Source organism: Cololabis saira, chromosome 3, assembly GCF_033807715.1.
Source record: "Cololabis saira isolate AMF1-May2022 chromosome 3, fColSai1.1, whole genome shotgun sequence".
NCBI classification, from domain to species: domain Eukaryota; kingdom Metazoa; phylum Chordata; class Actinopteri; order Beloniformes; family Belonidae; genus Cololabis; species Cololabis saira.
In genome coordinates, this window is record NC_084589.1 from 20,426,222 (window position 1) to 20,448,924 (window position 22,703).

General features: G+C 38.3%; 1 protein-coding gene across 1 annotated transcript in view; it reads left to right on the forward strand.

The window, feature by feature from the left end:
* The window catches only part of sntb1 (syntrophin, basic 1), a 39,716-nt gene that overhangs the window by 11,305 nt on the left and 5,708 nt on the right, over positions 1-22,703 (forward strand). Inside the window, exons 2-7 of the mRNA XM_061716439.1 lie at positions 2,238-2,475; positions 11,901-12,018; positions 12,163-12,252; positions 14,215-14,351; positions 14,559-14,755; positions 21,725-21,954. Coding sequence (XP_061572423.1) covers positions 2,238-2,475; positions 11,901-12,018; positions 12,163-12,252; positions 14,215-14,351; positions 14,559-14,755; positions 21,725-21,954 — 1,010 coding nt within the window. The remainder of the gene's footprint in view (positions 1-2,237; positions 2,476-11,900; positions 12,019-12,162; positions 12,253-14,214; positions 14,352-14,558; positions 14,756-21,724; positions 21,955-22,703) is intronic.

Consider the following 22,703-nt stretch of genomic DNA (forward strand, 5'->3'; position numbering starts at 1 on the left):
GGCTGTAGCTACAGTATTGTACCTTTTTAACAAAGTACATGTATAAATAAACATAAACTAATCCTTAATTTCACCATTTTAGAGCTGCATGATAATTCAGCTCTATTTAAAAATATATTTAAAAATATGTAGCACATGTGATGAACAAGAAGATATTGAATGGTAGACAATTCTAGTATAATCCTTGAAACCAGGCCAGAACTTAAATATATAATCACAACGCTGACATGTTCACACTGTGAATGATCAGAACTAAATTTCATCCTCAGAGATTTAATCTTTGTCTGCTCATGGTCCTCTTTTGCTTCATCATGTTTTCAACAAATGTGTGTGGGTTCATGCGTAGAAGTCTGCCGGAAAACTCTGAAAATCCTACCCATTTCTGCGTGCCACATTGTCTAATAAATGGATGTGTCTTTACAAGCCAAACCAGACATGGTTGTCATCATTTTACTGCAGTAAATGCAATCTTTTCAGGCCATTGACTTCACTTGCGTAGATTTTTTTTTTTCTTAAAGTCCCTTAATCTAATCTGACTGTGGTGGTTGATTTTTGTGTAACTGGATCACATTGTGCAGCAGGTCCATTGTGGGTTCCCATCCATCGGCCCCGTGTCCTCCTCTCTGTTATGTGTCAGCCTGTCATCCCTCCTCTACCAGGTTGGCAATTAGGCTTGTTATACCAGCTCACAGAGCTCTATTTTATTCTTTTTCACCAAGAATGGTTCACAGACTGATGTGATAACGGCCATATGCCAATTATTCATGGCTCGGGATATGCCAATTAAACATCCAGGCCATACTAGGCATCCAGAACATTCAGGACACAGAGAGCATGCTGAACACCCACTTTATTTCTGCCTCTTCTTTTCTGTGCCTTCTTATCTCCTTTTTTAAAATTTAAATGTATTTATTTTATTTTTTTCAACTTCCCTCAAAAGATGGGGACATGACAAATTTAAAATAGTTATCAAGCCTCCAGCGATTCCCAGTGTGAATTTTACATGTAAAGCTTTCTGTTATGCTGCCTGCAAACTTTCCCAGGTTTGGAGCATCAGCTGTTCAAGTCCCACCAGTGAACATTATAGGGGCTTTGGTGTTTGGTACTTCAGTTCACCACGAATCTGTCTGCCGCAGAGACGATGTGTTTCCATAACAAGCTATAGATTCTTCCATTTCATCATTTGTGTGTGTCTGTTTTTCTATGTTGCATTTTAACATGCTGTAAAGGTGCTACACTGGCCAGGTCTTCCTTTTATAAAAGAGATTTTGATCTCAGTGGGATTTTCTAGATAAAAACATGAAGAAAAAAATGATATAAATCATAACAAACTAATTGAAAGATGAAAAGACACCCAAGTGTTTGGGCTATTGGCATGTTATTGGGTATTTGTTGCTTTCTTTTCAGACTGGCACTAGAGAGGAATAACTGTGCCAGCTCGTTGTATTAGAAGAAAAAAACCTGTAATCTTTTCACTGAACCGCCTTCTGTCTGCAGCAGAAACTCCTGAATTTGCATACTTTTTATTAATACAATAACAATAACGGGAAATAAGGGATGATGGGATTGTGACATCATATACAGAAATATGAGTTGAATCAGTCCATTAATCAGCATCAGATGATTCAGATAGAAAATTCATGGCCAACTCATGGTCACAACTTTTCATCATACCAAAGTAAATTTGAAATTATCAGTGTTCCATGAACCCTCGCCCTTTTAGGTGTTTCCACCCAAGCATCATTGATACAGAGAGATAGCTGTGGAGCATGGTTCTGCTTCGCTGATAGCCTCAGATGTAGAATTGTGACTGAACAGTTTCGGCTTTGTGAGTTCTTTGTTAGGTGTTTAAACATCTGTGGTAGCCCCACATCCTTCCTCTGAATTCTGAGAAACGTCATGAGTGTTTCAGTGTCAAATAATCTATCATAACAATTTACTGTAAGTGGCCCCAATTTAAAAAGAAACAAAAAAGACAGACATGCAGTTGGAGTTTGTATAATTTAAATTCATCTGGTAAGATATGTGTAACATATGCATCAAGTTAGGCAAGTTTATTCTTTTCAATGACACAAGATGATATAGTAATGCTTAAAAAAAAACAAAAAAAACTTGGTGCCGCAAATTTTAAGATTTTACGTATTGCTCATGCAAATACTGAGCCAGAATATATGCTATTTAACTGACTTTAACCTGTCTAAATGTACACTGAAAATCTACTTTTCTTTCCTCTCCAGTCAAGTACATGCGTGAGGCCACGCCATATGTCAAAAAGGGCTCTCCTGTGTCGGAGATCAGCTGGGAGGCCCCGCCTCCCGAGTCTCCACGCCCCAGCAGCCCTCCCGTCACCACACCCTTTGACCTCCCAAGTCCTCCTACCCAGCCCTCCCTGTCACTAAACGGCGACAGGAGATGCATACCGCTGAAGATGTGTTATGTAACACGAGCCATGACCACACCAGATCCTGAGAACAGGTAGGTGGAAGCTCACATGTGCTTCATAGACACACGTACACCTTGTTCTTTTACTCTTTTCTTTTTTTTTTCTGCATTACATTTTTTCTTACCCTCCTCACATCTCCAGATACAATGATTAAAAACAAAAAAAAAGTGCCATAGTGGAGGAAAAAAAATAAGCCATGCTTAAGAAACAGGATAATCTCGGCTTCCTATGACAAGAAATCAAATGTTATCAGAATCACAAATGATTTATGACCTTTCCTGAAAGCCCAGACAAGAATCCCATCAGTTTTAGATGTGAGTCTAAAAATATACTACATACTCCAAAAAGCCATCTGCAAGTCTTGTGTAAAAGTTAGTACCTCTTCTTTCAGCTGTATGTGTGGAAAAAGAAATTGATGATGATGTTTGGTGGATCTCGGTGTCAGGCAGATACCTCTAGTAGTGGGCAGCATATAACTTTTTTTTCACTGTCGCTTTATTTATTTAACAAGGATGAAACTGAACAAGTACTGAATGAATTTTCAGCAGAACATGCACCCATTTGCCTTAATCACAGTCTGTCAGTGGATCTCTTTGTTACAACAATTAATATCAACACTGCCAACAGAAATCTACCAAACTGGAAAGCTCAGTAACATTCAAGCCGTCCAAGATGTGATTCATCATAGTCCTTATTAGGGGTGAAACGGTATACCGTATTTCGGTATACCGCAGTGGTGTAAAGCCAGGGTGGTGACACCCTGAGATTTCCAAGCTCATTCAATGAATGTTTCATTCAAAGAGCATGGTCATTGTTGTTGTAGGTCACTTTTATATACCGTGGAACTGCGCAGTCTTGTTGTCTGCAGAAGATGCAGATCTACAAGACATCACTACGTCGCTCTGCAATGTTTTGTTCACTTGTATATTACCCGGGTTGTTTGGTACACGGCAGTGACGTCATGCTAAAGTGAAACCTAAATTTGACTAAAGAAAAAAAGATGAAAGAAAGAAAGAGAGAGAAAGATGGACTATAATAGATACATGCATTATAGAGGCAGTATAACTACAGTATATACATCTTCACATAAGATACTGTATATACAGTGGGGCAAAAAAGTATTTAGTCAATCACTAATTGTGCAAGTTCTCCTACTTAAAAGATGAGAGAGGTCTGTAATCTTCATCAGTTACACTTCAACTATGAAAGACACATTGAGGGGGAAAAAATCCAGGAAATCACATTGTAGGATTTTTAACGAATCTCTTTGTAAATTATGGTGGGAAAAAAAATATTTGGTCAGTGACAAACAAGCAAGATTTCTGGCTCTCACAGACCTGTAAGGTCTTCTTTAAGAGGCTCATCTGTCTTCCACTCGATACCTGTATTAATGGCAACTGTTTTAACTCATTACCTGTTTAAAGACACCTTTCCACAACCTCAAACATTCAAATTACAGGCCTCTCATCTTTTTATGTGGGACAACTTGCACAATTGGTGGCTAACTAAATACTTTTTTTGCCCCGCTGTATACTGTATATCTTATGTGTATTTTTTATATATATATATATATATATATATATATATATATATATATATATATATATATATATATATATATATATATAGTTTAGTGACTGGATAAAAATAGTTACATTTAGTTGACACTTAAGTACAACACAAATATAAGTTGTATTACCATACTTTACATAAAGCATGTACATTAATTTGATTCTGATACTTGTCTGTTTTGTTGGTCATTTCATGGCCCCTAGTACCCAAAAAATCTTTAAAAAAAATTAAATACTGTCACTGTGAAATAACGCGGTATACTGTACGATCACTGTCCGATAAAATCCCATACCACTACATCCCTAGTCCTTACCTGGATAGCATACAGTTTTGCTTTTTTTTTTTTTTTTTCATGAATATTTCCACTAATTTCCCGTAAAATCAAAATGACAATGTATCTCTGAGTAAGTTATGAATTCCATCATCTATATGCAGATGTTCATGTGTGGGGTGCCATTTAAATGAATCTGTTTACAAAGCACATGCTTTATTCTTGAGAGAGCTCTCTAGAGATCCCATGATCTTTTATTTTTCTCAGTTTATTATCTGTAGAGGTTATTTATTCATATTGCTTCGCCCTGTGACTAAATATGATTAAAATTTCACAAAGTTTGGCCAGGATTTGTATCTTTTCTAGGAAATGGACTTACTATAGAGAAGATTTGAAATTATGGAGAGAAATTTATTAGTTTTGAAAAAAATCAGTCAAATTTGAATTGAAATGAAATGTGGCATGTCACATTTAAAAGAGAATGTTGTGGTTGTTTAAATTGTCGGCTCTAAAATGTCATCAGGCCACAACTAAAGGGGAAGCACTTTGTCATTAGAGTTATGTTTCACTTAGACAAATAAAACTGAGTGAGAAACGTTTGACATGAATCTGATCTTATCTTTGATTGGGTTTCCTTTTTAGTAACACAATGAGTCATATATGACTGCTTTTTTCCCCAATTAATCAGGGTTAAAATCATTCAGTGCTTCTCAACATCTGCCCCTCAGTTTGCAACCTTCATCTGACATCCATGATGGATTAATCAAACTCATTTTCTTAAGGACAAACATTTGAAGCAGTGGTCAGAGAATTGTCAGTCGGTGTCTCCGCCTCAGTGTCTCTATCTTATTTCTCTTCCAATGTTCAACCCTTTCTTGCTCTCAAGTCTGTTTTTCTATCTTTTGTACTTGTTTGTGTTTTTGTGCCTCTTATGCTGTCTCTCTCCCCTTTTTCTCTTTCATCATCCCTCTCTGTTCCCAAAGAGAGGCAAGCCTGTCTTCCTTTCAGTCCCTCTCTTCGTTTAAATTTTCTTTCGCCTCATCACACTTGTGAGTGTTTCCCTATTATTGTCCCTTCGTCCGCATAGATTGGAACCTTACTAAACATGAAAGTTTCAGATGATGAAGACATCGAAGTGAAGTGACAGCACTGAACAGTGACCTTACATTTCCAAAGTCTATATTTTTAGACCGTTCAACACTTGGTCTATAAAATATTGTGGTGTGTAAACAGCCAATGGAACAAACACTTTTCCTTCAAACTGTATTCAGTTGGTTTAAATCTTCCTTTTGGTTCTTCTGTACGTCACTAAACCCCCCCGCACTGTTCCTTTTGAAGATAACATATTTAACAATTTGAAGAAGGATATGACCACAAACATGAGTTTGTGATGAGTATAGGCTTGTATAATGGTCCTTACTAGACAGTGTGTTCACTCTCCCTCTGTGTATGTTGTAAATCGAGCTGCTGTGTCATGCGTTGCCGCAGTCTTTCCTGTCGCACATTCACGTTGGTGTATGTGAGCATCTGCTGTGCAGTCCGAGCAGGTAACTCTTCCAAACGAATTTCAAGAAATTCTTCAAATAAAAAGCTTTCTTCAAAGAGAATAAGTTCGGAGTCATTGTTGTACAGGTTTTCCTGAGACAGAGGGATAGGTTCTGTAGTTTCACATTCACCTCTGGTTTTGTTTTCAGTAATGGACTGGCACGTTTTTATGCTCTTGCAACACCAGTGGTTTTCTATAACACGTTGCACATTTTAATGCAGGAAACAGTCATGTTTATGACTTCTGAGATGATTTGAGTTTGTTTGTTTGAAAATGGTCTGAAGTTCAAAGTTAAAGATACACAATATAAACAGTTGTAGAAATCCCAAGAACTGATAAATTAATTAAATAAAATTCCTTCATGTTTTTCATTCCATTTGCATTGTGCGCAACCTTTTATGTGCAAGCTCAACAATCAATGAACTACAGATTAAATGACCAGAAAGTGCTTATTTAATAACATAGCAACCCCACTTCTGGCCACTTTTGGGCATGTAGCTTTGCTACGTTAACTGTTTTGGTCTCAATCATTTGAATTCACATTCATGACAACTCTTACGAGAGTTTTATTTATAAATATGGGGGTTTATATAAAGCAATACATTGATTTTTAATGTGACTGACTGACAGTTGGGTCAACCATTGGTTATCCATTATCACTTCTTTTTAATAATAATTGTCATGCTACCAAAGCAATGAGCAGTTTGTGCTAACCTAGCGTTGGCTAAATGCAGCCGAAATGTTTTATTTCGCCATAATCTCAACATGTGAAACTGGATATTCAGCTGTAAATGTAGGCTGGTCACTGCAGCTATTTCAATGGGGATCGGCTGAAGGAACTGGTAGGTGGGCGGGTTTTTGTTGGCTTAAGCCTGAATTATGGTTCTGCGTTAAATCAACGCAATACGCGTCGAGGCGACGCACACCCAACGCAAACCGAGAGGGCTGTGATTGGTTCGCTTGGTAGCAGCGCATTTCCGGTTCCGGTTTGTGAAGCAGTTGTGAACTTTCAGCGCTCTTTTTATTCGTGTGTGTGGGATTTTTTTTTTTTTTTTTTGCACAATAGTTGTCCTTATCTCTTTGATTCACTGTGACCGGAAAAAAGTCGGATAAACCATTCAGGAAAAGAACACACACCCCTAGCACTCTCAGGGGGTATTGCACCGCGGTGAAATGGAGTGACGGAGAAGTCTGAAGGATTCACGACGGCGTCACGGCAACGGCGTGTGCTCTGCGTTGGTTTAACGCAGAACCATAATCCAGGCTTTACTGGGCATCATGGCTTACAAAACCGCTCTTCAAAAACCAATGAGTCAGGTGACTAATGCTCCATACACCAGAAAAGAGAGGCCATGGATGTTCTCTGTACATGCTGCCACCATGTGGTCAGAGTATTTATTCCTACATAGATTGGCTTTAATTTTCATGGTACTCCAGCAATTTGGTAAAGCAGAAAAAAAGACTTTTAGGAACCCTGCAGACTCTGGCAAAAGTAACTGCTGCCAGGTTGAAAAGTCAGTTCTCTACCACCTTAATATGACTCCACATCTCAGGGGTATTACCTTGCTCTGTGTTGACTTTTAATCGAACAGCAGTTGAATCACAATGTACAATGTCATCCATTACATTACAACCCAACATGTGAAGAAAAAATAAACCTCTGTTATACATTTGATATTTGGGATCTCCAAACAGGCAGAAAACAGGGGTCAGGGGAACTACAGAACCACAACAGAGACAAAGAACAAGAAACCTCCAGAAAGAAAATCATAATGTTTAAAGCAACGTAGATCTGATAAACAAAGCAATAAAGTTTCTACCTCTGTTTTACAGTATGGATTATCCATCCGTTTCATTCCACAGAGTCTTCTTCGAATGTGGTATTATCTGATTGCGTTCTTGGCACCTGAATGGCATTCCTGAGGGATTTTCACTGTGGTTTTGGGTTGACTTTGGGGTCTGTGGCCCTGAGGTAGTCACACATTTTCCAGGGTAGGAGTTTACGGACTAGAAAATATCTGAAATAACTCACTATCAATGACTCTTTCATATAGAGTTTTTACTTGAACATCTAATCACTTTGAAGTGCCCAAATACTGTTCCTTGAAATGTTCAGTGAAATATTGGTTGATGTGTTAAACATTTCAAGAGCACTATATAGTTGAACATTCACTAAGTTGCTCATACCATTGGTGTTATTGTTGCCAGTTATCCCAGGAATCAAGGTCAGCTTCTCAACTAGTTACATTTAGTGACACAGGAAGGTTTGCTGTATACAGATAACATTGTGTTTTGTGGATTCATAAAGTTTGTGGGCAGATTCACCAGTAGAGATAAAGACTTTGGCTATATTAACCTTCACTAGCATCCTTTTATTAAGTAATTTCCTTATCCACACAGCCAGAGAAAATTCCAAAAATTCATAGTGTTTAATGTTTAAATAGGAGGACACTGCTACGTTTAATCCATGAAAAGGTGTTCACATTTTAACTATAAAGTTGGAGGTTTCTCAGACTTTTTGCTCTATGATAATAAGTCAAAGATTGCAGGGCAGGCCAATAAACTTATTCTCTGTTTTTCTTATTTCGGTTTCAGAGATAAAATGGTTTAAGAGGCTTTATGTTAAGTGACACAAGAATCTGGCTTATCTGTCTCTTCTAGCCTCATTGCAGGGTTGTATCCCTTTGAGGCTTTTCTCTTCATTTCAGCACATGTTTAAGCCAGAGACGAGATACAGAAGAGTCGTATATTTGAGGAAAGGCAGCGGAAATACAGTGATGAAGACCCGATAAAAACAATATTAAAGTAGTGAGAGAGAGAACTTGACTAAAGAGAGGGTCTGTCTACATTCTTTATATTTACTTTTAAGCATTTTGCAGTTTGCTGAAAATGTTTTTGTCCCCAGATGTCACTATCCAGATACAGATCACATATCAGTAACACATACAGTAGGTAAAGGGGGTTTTTAAGTAGTATTGTTCATACATGTGCCATAGCATTGTGAGTTATAAAACTAAGAGTGCTCTCAAATTAACAAATCGCACATGTAAATATAGTACATCTATTATGTTTCATTTACACATAGTATGAACCCAAAATATGTTTTGTTGGTTTTACCTCATCAGAATATTTTCACTTCGTATAATTCCATTTTTACATGTCACGCCTGTAACCCATTCCAAAGAAATGTACGGAGGTAATTTAGTGCTGGGTAGATTGTAAAAGGAAAAATAATTATTTCAAGCTGGTGATGTGTAAAAAATCAATCCGTGAGAGTCTTTGAGGAGCAAAGACAGGCTAATAATTACCCCTTGGTCAACAAATGTGTCAAAAAATCGTTGACAGTCTCAAAAAAAAAATATCCTTGAAGGTTCCTCAAGGAAAGACTGCTGTATTTTTCTGTACTATGCAATATCATTAAACATTTGAAGGAATCTGGAGTAATTTCAGCACTTCAAGGGACCTGGTAAGGAAACTGGAGGACCAACCTCCAGTTTCCTCAAGTAAAGAGAGGGGTCATGAGCCATTATTTGATTGGACCCCATGATCTCCAATCACAGCACAACATACCTTTTTATGATAAGCTTGTACAAACGCAGCTCCACTGTTTCAAGCCTCAGAGGCATCGGAACAGGACCCTCGTACAATAGAAATGTGTATTATGGTCGGACAAATCAGGATTTTTGGTATTTTCATATGAAAGAAATTGCCACTGTGTGCTCAGTGACCAACAGCAAGAAGGTCCCATCGGCACTTTATCAGCAACAGGTCTAAAAGCCAAGGTCTGTGATGGTTTTTCTTTTTTATAGTGCCCATGGAAAAGGCCATTTACACCTCTGCAGAAATGCTGCATTAATGCTACCATCACATTTTTTTCTGGGAACATTCATTCATTTTTCAGAATGTAAAACCAAATACTGCACGCATTACAAAAGCCTGGTTGAGGAGGAAAAGGTTAGGGGTACTGGATTAGCCTGTTTTCAGTCCCAACCTGTCCCCAACAGAGAATGTGAGGAATTTTGCAATGAGAAATAAGATTGTTGCAAACCTCGTAACATGTTTGCAGAAAGAAGGGGACGAAATAACAGCTGAAATATTTCATCATTGGTGTCCTCAGTACTGTTAATGTTTCCATTAATTTTGGCTGTTCTCTTTTGTCTACAGAGTTAGCCAGTTAATGTGTTAGTATAGTCATGGCATGGCTCATTTTCTTGTACTTCCTGTATTTAGTTATTACTCTCTAAGTACAACTAATGTACAGAAACAAACTTTGTTACAGTATTAATTTGTCACATATCAGTCATCTGGATGTGCTGTTGTCACTCTGATTCACAAAATGCCCTGCATGTCCGTGTCATGCATGCAACAGTCTAAAGTCAGTCCACACCATAGCCACAAAACTAGTAACAGGGTCTTGTGTAGCTCGTAGCCGTCAAATTGTTTCCAAAATAAACATCATTAAAGAGCTCCTGCTACCAAATGCACATCTGGCCCTGGAGCTGGAGTTTCCCCTTCCTTCGCCAGTGCTCTTCCCTAGCCTGTCCTTAATCACACGAACCAGTTCTATATTTAACCCAGAGTAGCAACTGGAGGTGATCCACTGTAGATGGTCTTTATTACCTCCAAGGTTGTGACAGAAAAGTAAATTCATCACATCCACAGGGAACCTGAAAATGTGTGGGTGTGTGAAGTGTGAGAGAGAGAGAGGGGATAGAGCGAGAGAGCTAAAAAAAGAAAGTTGCAAAGCCAGCGTGTTTCAAATTTTAAACCACCCAGGGTTTGGAGTTGTTGCCTTTTTCTAAAAACAAGGAGCACCTGGATGATGTATTTCTACCGACACACTTCTTGTTTAGTTAGATCAAAATGAGTAGAACTGAAAACAATGTTCCTTAAAGAAAGATCAGAAATAGCTGACATATTTATTTCTCTACAGTGCACATTATCACTAAATGGCTCAAGAAATCAGAATAGCTCTTCTCCTGTTCACTCACCTTTTCATGAATAAAGGGCAAGGGAGCAAACTGGGCACCTCCGATCCCTCTGTTCTGCATCAAGAGCCATCCTTCATCACCAGATAAAACAACCACATGGGCAAATGATTGCATTTCCATTCTTTACACAGGTTTTATCAAAGTAGAGTTGGATGCACAAAGTCACTTTCAAACTTTACTCTGCAAGTATTGGTTCGTGTAATGTAAAAATTGCTGCCTTTCTCCATCGTTCATACTGTCCCTACTTTTTCTGAATTGAGGTCACAGATAGATAAACACTTAAATGGTGTATTGTTCTATTAGAACGTTGTTTACACTGTTTTGTGCATTTTCAGTTATTTAATATCCTCATTTAAACTACTTGAGTTCCCTCAACATGGAGAAATCTCAGCAGGAGGCACATGTTTACCATGTCTTGTTCTATAATTATCTGACTTAGAAATAATGTATGCTTTTTGTGTGAAAGAAAAAGATAGGTTATCTCTTTGTAGTTCTGAATGTGTTTTTTCTTTTCCTCCAAACGCTGCAGTAGGCAGCTTACCTTCCACGTCTGTTTTGCATTATGCTGCACAATAAAGCATTGACTTAATGCTTTGTCTGTAACTGCATGAACCTTTTTTTAAAATTCATATTCACTGAGCACACAATCAGACCAATCATATGCATTTTCCCTTGAGGCAAAGCACATTCCCATATGATATGAGCAGATTAGTTATGGAAATTTACTGGAAGAAGACATTGTATCAGCTGGCCCACACAAAATGCATGAGCAATGCCCTTTTTCGTGTTTTCAGTTGACTTGAATTAACTCAAATTTCAAGGCACTTTATTTTAGTGTCCTGATTGAGTGTCCATTGTGAGGTAGATGGGACAAACGGAGCATCTGTTGAAGCTGAAGCCTAACTGAATAACACTTGATTATTCAAATTATTAGTTTAAACCCATGGGTTTGCGCATTAAGGTTGGAAATGTATTTTAGATTTTGATTCCTTCATTTCCCGTCCATGAATTTTGTTACTGGAATGGAAAGGGGAAGCCTTTTTCTTTTCCCAAAACTTTTCTTATCTCCTCTTCCAGACAACTGGAGCTGCACTCTCCTGATGCCAGACACAGCCTAGTGCTCCGGTGCCCAGACCAACCATCTGCCCTGTCCTGGTTCTCTGCCATGCACTCGGTCACATCAACACTGGCTCAGGTCTGTCTTTAATGTGACTGATTACACAGGAAGCTGTCGTCATCAGTCTACAATTAGACATGTCAGTGGCCATTATTAAGTTCCTCAAAAATACTTTGAATGTTATCCGTTGTTATGTGGCTTTAAAACTGTCACCTGACACAGCGGGCACTAGTGGAGGTCATCCACAATACTTCCAAGATGGGGATTGCTGCCAGTAAAGAGATGCGACACCTGGGATGGCTGGCAGGCAAGGTAGGATTGTGAGTGTACTTGACGCAGTGGAGAAATAGGTCTTGTGTATTTACTCAATTACACTTTTGGGACTTTTATTTAATTATACAAAGTCCCCAAAGTGCTACTTATGAAATTTACCAGTAAAGTATTTTTTTAATATCATAGTGAGTAAGCTGAGTGCAGATTTGAGTGGGTTGAATTTCTCTGTTTTCTCATTTTCATTTGCATTGCTAATATTGAAAAAGGAGTTCATTTGAAATGTTACTTGTACCTACTTTTTTTTTCTCTCTTTTTGCATTATTTGTATAGATAAGTACTTTATTTATTCAGCAAGCGCAATTATAATGTTTCAGCAGCATATATTGAGTTGAGTTATCAGTTTAAAGAAACAAGTGGAAATATAAAATGAAAATTAGAATTATATACATATGGGCAACTTATAAAACAAAATAAAAAATATATATTTTATTATTTGTTCATTTACTTAGTTGTTCATATTTGGGAACTGTGATGGATTAATTTGGAGTGCATGTCCTCCAGATAAGTATTACGTTGGTTGAGAAATGGTCAGTTGAAGACTGACCATTTGATATTTGACCATTTGATATTTTTCAAGTATTTTAAAATAGCTGCATATGAAAACGTTACTATAAATGTATCAGTCCAATAAAGCATATTTGTGTACCCATTTGCCTGATAGAAAATCTGTCATATTTTGTCCCTTGCACTGCCTCTTCGTATGTGCAACATGTGCCAAGTAAGATGAGGTCTAGAAGATGTTTAAAAACTTGATAAATGCATAGAAAATAGGTGTTTAGGTGCTCATGCACGTACCTGTGGCTGCATGCATATTTTGTCTTATCTTCAAATATACATACCCATATCTATGAAATGCACACAAACAAGCGTCACACTCTCGTTGCTACACAATCAAACACCTGTGCAAACGCACACACCCATATCTGTTTTATTTAGTCCTGTGAATTTTCCAGTATTTGATCCTCTAAATCCAGTAAACTACTGTTACTTAGCAACATATTCTTATTATGTTAAAGAGATGACCTTTGGCCCTCTCAATCCCCGAGTATGATTGGCTGAGGCAGAACTTCAAAGAGCAGCTTAGGATTCCATGGCTCAGCTGCAGATAATCTCTCATAATGAGAATAGTTCTGAAGCGCAGTCACATAAGATACACATGAAATATGGTATGTGTGCATCTGTGTGTGTGTGTGTGTGTCTGCAAGTGAGAGGTTTGTAGAAATAAATGAGTGGGTGAAGAGGCACAACAAAGCAACTGCATCAAAAGTGTACCTCCTGTTTACCTGAGCTTGCATACCGGTTATTATTTTAGCATATTCCCTGCTGGCTGCACCAAAGTGACGGTACATATTTATACTGTTGGGCACAAAGCACGGCGTCTCACATATTAAATACATGGACACATTAGAAATTGTATGAATAATAAGAGAAGTAATGTGAGCAATACACAAATAAATTCATCACGCAGCATGACAAAAAGCAAACTGGCAAGATTAATGGGATCGTTGATCTGTTGTCAATTTAACTTTTTAGCTTAATTATTCATCTACCCTTAGTCATAATAAATAGAAAATGAATCAAATTGAATTGAATTCAAGTGCCTGCCGTTTACACACAAACACCTGCAACAATTTGGCTGAATAGCTTCTGTTGAAATTATAATCTTTTTTGATTTTGATTAGTGTAGCAATTATTATGAGACAGTATTTATCTGAGCACAAGAAACCATTCTTACACCAGGAAGATTAAGACTAAAGTAAACAAGCATTGAATGGGAAATACTTAATTAAAAAGATAGCTGACCTGATATGAACTAACAACCAGGATCCTTTTTTTTTTCCCTCCCCTTGTCTGTTTCCATGAAATGGCTCAGTTGTATATTAGCAAGCAGGTGGTTGGATGGGAACAGCTGTTCTTATTGTTTATCTGTTTGTGCTGCAGACAGAGAGTGAGAAGCAGTGCTGGAAGCCGGTGCTGGTGGTGATGACAGAGAAGGACCTGTTGCTGTACGACAGTTTTCCACGAGGCAGAGAGGCCTGGCAGAGCCCTGCACATGTTTTTCCACTTTTAGCAACACGGTAGGTTGACTATGAGTAAATACTTCACAGAGAGTATAAATATTGTGTGGAGACAGTAATTGTCTTGTCCAGGTTCCAGATGTTTTGTTTTAAGATAATTAAATATTCTATATCAGTAAAAAATGATTTAATAATAATATTATCTGTAATAAGAAGATATTTATTCTTCTTCTCTATACCAAATTACATATCCGTGCCTTGATGTAGTCTGGTCCACTCTGGCCCTGATCGAGGGTCACCTCGCTGCGGCACAGAGCTGCTCTTTGCTACTCGGACTGGCACACGACTTGGCATAGAGACTCACCTTTTCCGGGCTGAGACCACCAAGGAGCTATCCCTCTGGACCAGACACATTGTCAATGCATGCCATGCATCTGCTGAGATGATCAAGGAAGTCACGACAAGTGAGTTTATTAGCCACGGCATCTAAAATTCAACTTTAGCAACACAGACCCATTTAATAATGGTGAAAATGCTATTAAACATGCACATTCAAACCACATGGACATCAGGTGGCGATGGAGGTGTGGAAGGACCAGAGAGAGAACTGTACAGGTACAGGTATAGTATACAGGTCACTGTAATGGATTTTGTGATGTCTCCTTAGGTGGTTTTTGGCATGATGCGACAGAACAGATTTAAGAGGCTGCAGATGTAAGCACTACTTTAGGTCAAACAAGCCAATAACCATTACATAAACCAGTATGTATACATGCAAGTGCAGACTCCCACATTCACTGAGATAGAAGAGGGTTTGTGATATAATCTGACAGCCATATGGAAGATGTGGACAAAGCACTTGCTATTTATAGAAATAAATGATATTTTTGTGTGTGTGAGTCTGGGTGTGCGTGTGTGCGCACTATTTGGCATTGAGTATTGGCCGTTTAGGGAATTCCAGCATAATACTACAACCCATCCACCACTTGGCCTCCCCCTTTTTTTTTTTTTTTTTTTTTGTCAAGGTACAAAGTGTCCTGGGAACGGTTGCTGTCCCCCCCATCCTCCTTTTCTCCTCTTCTCCTCATGAGCCAAATTAAGTATCACCTAAGATTCTGCACTGATATATTTGAAATAGCAGGAAGTGACACATAACCTCAGCACTATGTTGTTGCTGTCAGATTAGTTTCTGCGTCGTTTATCTTAAAGCTTGTCTGAACCTACTGATCCTGGTAGAAATTTTCTGCATCAATCAACTGACAAGGCTTAATTTTGGTGTGTGAAGTCTGTTTGGGTTGAAACACTCTTAAATGTGTTGTGAAAATCAGATTTTGTGATGACATGGTAGTTGAATGTGAAATGTAAATGTTGGACTGACTGTAAATCTTATTTAATCCCCAAATAAAAAGCAAACTGGGTGTTACAAGCAGCTCAGCATGCTTCGGCTTGTACCAATGGCAGCAGCTGAACTTTAAATGTCCCTCAGAGCCATGGTCACAGGAGATTTTCCCCTCTTGTTTTGGTGTGTGCATATAGCCGATTAACAAACTTCTCCGTCTACTTTGGCCATTTTAAGGCGAGGGAAGCAAGCTGTCAATGCAACATTGACATATTATGGTAGGAAGTATGTATACTGTACATTCAGCAGTCGATGAATATTTATATATTATTGGGAGACATCTTTCTGAGTGTCTAACTAATGGTCTTAAATCATTTTGATCCCATCAGTTCTGCGCTGCTCACTGGCCTGAGCTCAGCAGAGAGCTGCCTGTGACTTATTTGCTGTCCATTTCTTGCTCAGCTTGTGGCTCCTAGGTAGCTTGTAAGACATTTGCTTGAGACAGCTTGTCAAAATTATGAAATAATCAAGATTTTTTTTTTCTTGTCTTAATCAAGGTAGGTTAAGGTTTAAAAAGATAATATTTGTTTAGCATGAATACAAGAATGTAAAATAAAATATTTTTTTTCTAAATAAGAAAAAATATTATCCAGTACGCCAGCTGTGGTCAGCACACGTTGACAAACGGATGGTATAAATGATGAAGGAATGGCACTTAGACAGCCCTTTTCTAGCTGTGTTGACATTTTTTGAAAAGCTCTTTTATACAAAAAGGCACATTCATTCATGTGCAGATTCATAAAAACATTTACCTATTCTAAAATGTGTGTGTTTGTTTGTTTGTTTTATTAAGACTATGTAGCTTCTTTTGTTACTCGAGTGTCCGTATGTGTTTGAGGCTCTTGCCCAAAGGCACTACAACATGTGGCCTTTAGAGAGCAGGAATTGAACCACTGACCTGATTGACAGATGACTGACCCTCTCAGCAACAGCCACTGTAGTTATGACATGTTTACAAGCAGAGGAAAGCAATATGATTTCACAAAAAAACTTTGAGCTCTATCAGGCATTAACCTTTTATTAAAAACTTTTTTTTAAGTAGAAAGACTATTTGGAAATACATTATTGAAAAACATTGTCAAACACCTGACCATTACACCGTTAGGACGTTGTATTGTATTCTATATGCTTTTATGTGGAACTGGTTTCCCCTTTGCAGCTGTAACAGTTTTCATGCTTCTTGGAAAGTTTCCACAAGATTTTGGAGTGTTTCTGTGCTAGTTTATACACGGTGTTTCTCTGTAGAGCCTTTGTCAGTTCAAGCGTGTTGGATGAGAACGTCTGTCTCATAACATCTACTGCAGCTCATTCTGAAGTTGCTTGGTGGGGTTGAGGTCAGGGCTCTGAGCAAGCCAGTCAAGTTCTCCCACACCAGACTCATCAGACCCTTTATTGTCCTTGCTTTCTCCAAACGGTTCTCACAAAGTTGAACCCATAGTATTTTCCAAAATGTCCTGGTACACTGAAGCTTCAAGATCGTCCTTCACTTAAGATCAGAGGCCACGACCAAACCAAGAAAAATATCCCCATAATATTACCCCTCCGGCACCAAACCTCACAGTTTGCACAAAATGTTCAAGCGTATATCATTCCCCCACCATTCACCAAGTCACATCTGACTGTCAAACAGGGAAGCGCCAGTCATTACGTTTCCATCGCTTCAGTGTTTTGCACTTTCCACCACTCCATCCACTGGTTCGTATTAGACTTGGTGATTTGAGACTTGCATCCAGCAGTTCATTCACAGGAACATATTTCGTGACTCTCCTGCCAAACTGTTTTGTGCTCACTTTGATGCCGTTGGAAGGTCCAGACTTTTCAGCTATGAAATCAGCAGACTGTTGCCAGCTTTCACTTACCCTGCGTCTTAGCAGTCGTTGACCCAACTCTGTGACTTTACACAATCTTCTGGTTCATGGATGAGTTGCTGTTGGCAGTGATTCCCCAGTTTCCTGTTACAGAAGTTAAAAAATAATTTACATTTCCTTGAAAAGTGGCCCGCTGCAAATCAAAGTGCATTCACTCATTTTCCAGCAGGTTCTACTTGACGAGTCATTACACTGACCTTGCCAGCTTCTTATCTTTTGTAACATCCTAAATTGTTATGCGTGATTCATCGCCAGCTTATAACGTTGATTTTTGTTTAAAGACAGATTAACTTTCAGTCACTAGCCAGGTAAAATAAAAGCCATAAATCACCAAGCCTTTACGTCGTGGGCCTAGAAATCCTAAACAGAAAGTTGAAATGCAACTTTAAAACTTTAAACCTTTAAAATGCAGTTCAATCTCGTTGTCAGTCTCTTAACGTGGTTTGGGTCTCTATTGTTGAATAAACAAGCAATGCATTTTTTTTTATGTTTTTAAAAGCAAAGTGAAACACAAAGTATTAGTTTATCATCAGTTTGTGTTTTGTCTATTTAAAGTCATGAATCCCCCATCATTAATGCTGATGTCACGTGTGAAGTGATAGCTGTAGCTGTAACTGCATTTGGTCAATGAACAAATAAATGGCTTAATAACAACAAGCTCTGCAAAGTAAACCCATTACCCACTGCAACACTTGAAATACTGGGCAGATTGAAACTTTAAGAGTATAATTTCCTCACCTAATGACTTGTGCATCTAAGACAAATAGCACAGGGGAGAGGGGAAATAAATCTTTGACCTATAGTAACCTTTCTGCATTTTTCCCATGTTGTTTTGGTAACAGAGGTGGCACTCCCCTCCTCCCTCACTTTCCCCATCTTTCCCCGTTTCATTCTTTCACTCTACATTATCACTCTCTGATCCACCTTCCTTCCCCGTCTCTCCCACTCATCATCAAGCAGAAAGAAGGGCCTTTGTTGCAGTCTGAAAAGCCCTTTTCTCTGGGAGTGTATTCTGGTGGGAAACCCTACTTTCCCCCTTACATCAAAGTTCTCCTGTAGAAGAGTACAGTTTCAGGTCTAACATTCACTCCTGAACAAAGCAAAGAGCTGCACTCTTTACTCAGTTTACAACTCCATTTATATCACAAGAGGTACATTTATCCTACTACATTGCTCTTTAGAATAAGACTACGGATTAATTAATGTTTAATCAGAATTTGAATATCCTCAGGATCAATAGGATATTATAGTGTGAATGAGATTGTCTGTGTTTGCTCCAGTCTCTTAGTCCTAGAAAACACCTGCTCTATTAGACAAGGCTGTGAACAAGCCGGTAATCTTGCTGGTATTGACAATATATGTTTATTTCTTTACAATGGGGAGAAAACAATGATGAATAAAATGCTTACGATCTTGTAAAGGATTGTTAAAGTGTTTGTTAAAAGCTGTGTTCATTGACGATCCAAAAAATAATCTATCAATGATGGATGGATGTAAAATTCATGTTTTATGATGACACATAGTCGCCTGCATCGGTATGAACTAAATATCAATAACAATTTCCTAATTTCATAAGGTCTTAAATGAGGCTCAGCAGAAATTATGCCAATATGACATCAGCCAAAAGATGATAACCACAGATACTGCAAGACATAAAAAAAAAGAAGTGATTTTGGCTTTGATGGCTTGAGTTATTTTAGGGCAACATGAATATACACTCAGTATTCACATCTCACGTACTCAATATACTGTACATTCAGTGCATTTTTTTTTTCTCCGGGGGCTGCTCAAATTTGACGAGAAATGTCTCCCTCTTTACACAAGTTAACATACAACCTATAGCTCAGTTTTACCTTTGGGCTCTGGCTATGTGAGGGTTGTCTGCAGTTTCGTGAAGTCCTATATTCAGGTGCTAATTAGCATACAATTTTACAGCCGACAACTGCTGCCAAGTGGCAATCAGCCTAATGGCAGTAATTGTGAATAAGTAATTTCAGAGTGAGCATACTTACCGTTTTGTCTCCCTGCTTAGCCCGTCATTGTGTATTTAATTAAAAGACCAAGGCAAAATGCAGAATCCGTGTGTGTATAGCAAAGTACACCCTTTATGCTACCGTATGACTTAAGAGTGTAAGTAGAGCTGAGTGCTGCTAATCAAATTAATTTGATTAATGCATCAACCGCAAGTGTGAGCACCGTTATAAAAGGTGTTTTCATATTTGGTCGGTATAAAGTATTCAAGTTTGAAGTGAGCTGACACTTTTTTTACACAAATTATTGTTCCAGCAAGATCAACCCAGGGTAACTTATGCACTGCACAGAGAAACTGTAAATAAGCTAAGATCAATATCTCACACTTTACAGGTCTCAGCATGTTAAATGTTTAAGTCAAATGGAAAAAAAGGAGAGTTGTTTGAACTTTTTCCAAAGAGAAGCTCTTCTTTATAAGAAATCAACAACAAAACATATTTTGACCTATAATTACCTTTCAGCATTTTTCCCATGTTGTTGTGGTAACAGAGATGGCCCTCCCCTCCTCTATCATTATCTGTGTTTTTCCCTGTTTCACTCAGTCTCTTTGCGTTATCACTCTGCTCCACCTTCCTGCCCTGTGTCTCTCCCACTCATCATCAGAAAGAAGAGCTTTCTTACAGCCTGAAAAGCCAAACTGACTAAACACTTACATAAATGAAAGTTTCTGCCTGGTTGTTCCATTGGGGGACACGCATACGCACAGTAGTGCTGCTTTAAGTTTCACCATCACTGCTGGCATTCACATTACTTCTGCAGCTGTAGGAGGGAAAATTTGGGTTGGCTTGAGCAGTTGGTGAAGCCTCCAGGTTGCTGAGCCCGGTGACCGGGTTTGCAGCGTAGCTAGAGGCCAAAGTTCATGAGTAATGTGGGTAGTCCAGCCAGTCACCCCTGAACCCGACTGTCCACTAGACTAGATCATCTCCTGCCATCCTACTGTCACGCAGCTACGCGTCAGTGTGATTCACACAGCACAGAAGGGCAGAATAAACATTTTATGGTGACAGAAAAAAAGTTAGCCATTTCACACAGCACTTGTCTCACCTCTCAAGGCAGGACAGATGTTGAACAATGGTGGAGCGCAGTGTTGTCCCATCAAGCCTCCATGCATTTCACACAGCACAGTGAGGTGAAGTGAATGCACTACAGCGTTGGACACACGTGGCTGTGTGATTGAGGCTCCACACTAATAAGTATCTGATTTTTTCTTCTATTTAACAAATACATCCAACTCTTTGCAATTGATATGTGCACACAGACACACACGCACACATATAAACCAATATATTATATGGGTTTTTAACTAATATAGAGATAACAACCCTTGTCATTTGTCGTCTCTTTGTCAAACAAACTCACTGCCTGGAAGATTAGATGTCACAGAGAGAAGAGTTTACGTTGCAAACAAAGTTTCATTATTTGGCGTTAGTGTCTACCAGGCATAGTAAGGGTTCCCTGCTGTTAACGTTACAACAAATAGGACTGAATGTTGGGAAATACCACTGTGGATGTGAGACAAAGCCGATAGAAGTTTTGTTTAAATTGGGAACACTGATAAAAAAAAATCAGAATTTTTTTTTCAGACAGGCACCTGCAGAGAAAAGAGGAGAGGAGCTAGAGAGAAACTGACAAGAAATGTTGTAAGAAAGAGAAATTGCACTCTCTGCTTTCAGTGAGCTCTTTGGTTGTACAACAGTGTCACTGAAATGTTTGAACCTTTCTGTTTTCTAAGTAAACCATATATATGGAATACATGAAAAACAGGAGAGATGATGCATGTCACGTGGGGGAAATGTGCCTTTTTTGCATTTTACTTTGTTGTTGTTTTTTTTCTTTTTTGGACTTTATTCACAGTCTGCTGACACTGATTGATCTGCTTCATCTATATGATGTACTGATCATTTGAGTAAGCCTAAGGCTTTCCCTGCACAATTTTCTCCATCTCCTGACTGAATAATTTCTTTATTTTCATCAAACCTCCAGTCTTGCTATGCTGGTGTTCTCGTTGAGGTTAGACATTCATAATTATACTTATGTTTCTGCCATTGTCACATCATTCATGCCTTTAGCATGTATTAGAACAAGGTTTGTTAATAAGAAATGTAAATAAATAAAATAATGTATGTGTTTTCCAGGCTGCCTGTACCACAGTCAGGAGTGCCGGCTGGTGATCCATTACGAGAAGGGCTTTTCTGTGTTGACCGACCCAACAGTCAGAGATGAGGTGGATGGTGAAGAGAGAGCAGTTAATACTTCTATCAAGCCCCAAGCACTCCTCTCCTACCCCTTTGAAAAACTAAAGATGTCCTCGGATGACGGAATACGGATGCTCTATCTCGACTTTGGAGAGAAGCAGGGGGAGATTGTAAGTGTTCAAGAATTATTATTTTTTTAATATACAATGTAACTAGAGTTCTGTTTTTAATTGCCGCTTATGATCCACTAATAGCAATTAGGACAAGAGAGAATTTGTTCCAGAGGGGGAAAATCTAGCAAATACCGATTCAAAGAACAAAAGTTTTTGTTCAAAAATAACTTTTAAAATTCAGATCCTTGGTTCAGATGCAGACACACAAACTGGGTCATAGCTATGTAGTGAAACGTATTCAATTCACAACATAAATACTTTTTTCTAATTAGAAAATAAGTGAGACTTTCTCAGCTGAATGAGAGTTTATCTGCATCCCCCTGAACCTGTTTCTGCTTGTCCACCTTATATCAGGACTACAGGCTTATCATCTTTTACATATTTGTATTATCATTGCAAGTATAGAGCTCAGTTATATACGACTGCTAAAATGCAAAATGCATAGGTGTATTATTTGCTGTTTATTTTATTTTTCAAGACTGTTTAGACACAAACTTTATTGCACATTATTTAAGTGCTACTTGTGATTCTTTTAGCACGGATTCTAAAGAAAGATCATAGAAATGTTAATTATAACCACACTCGTTTCCTTCTTAGAGCCTCTTTTTCTTCTGATGATGAAGGTGACACTGTTCAATAACATTTATGCTATAAAGTAAAGCAAATAATGTAGATCAAAAACGCAAATGACTCAAGATGTTCATCACGTCGTCTTATTAAGTTTTTAGTTCTTTTGTTCAGACATA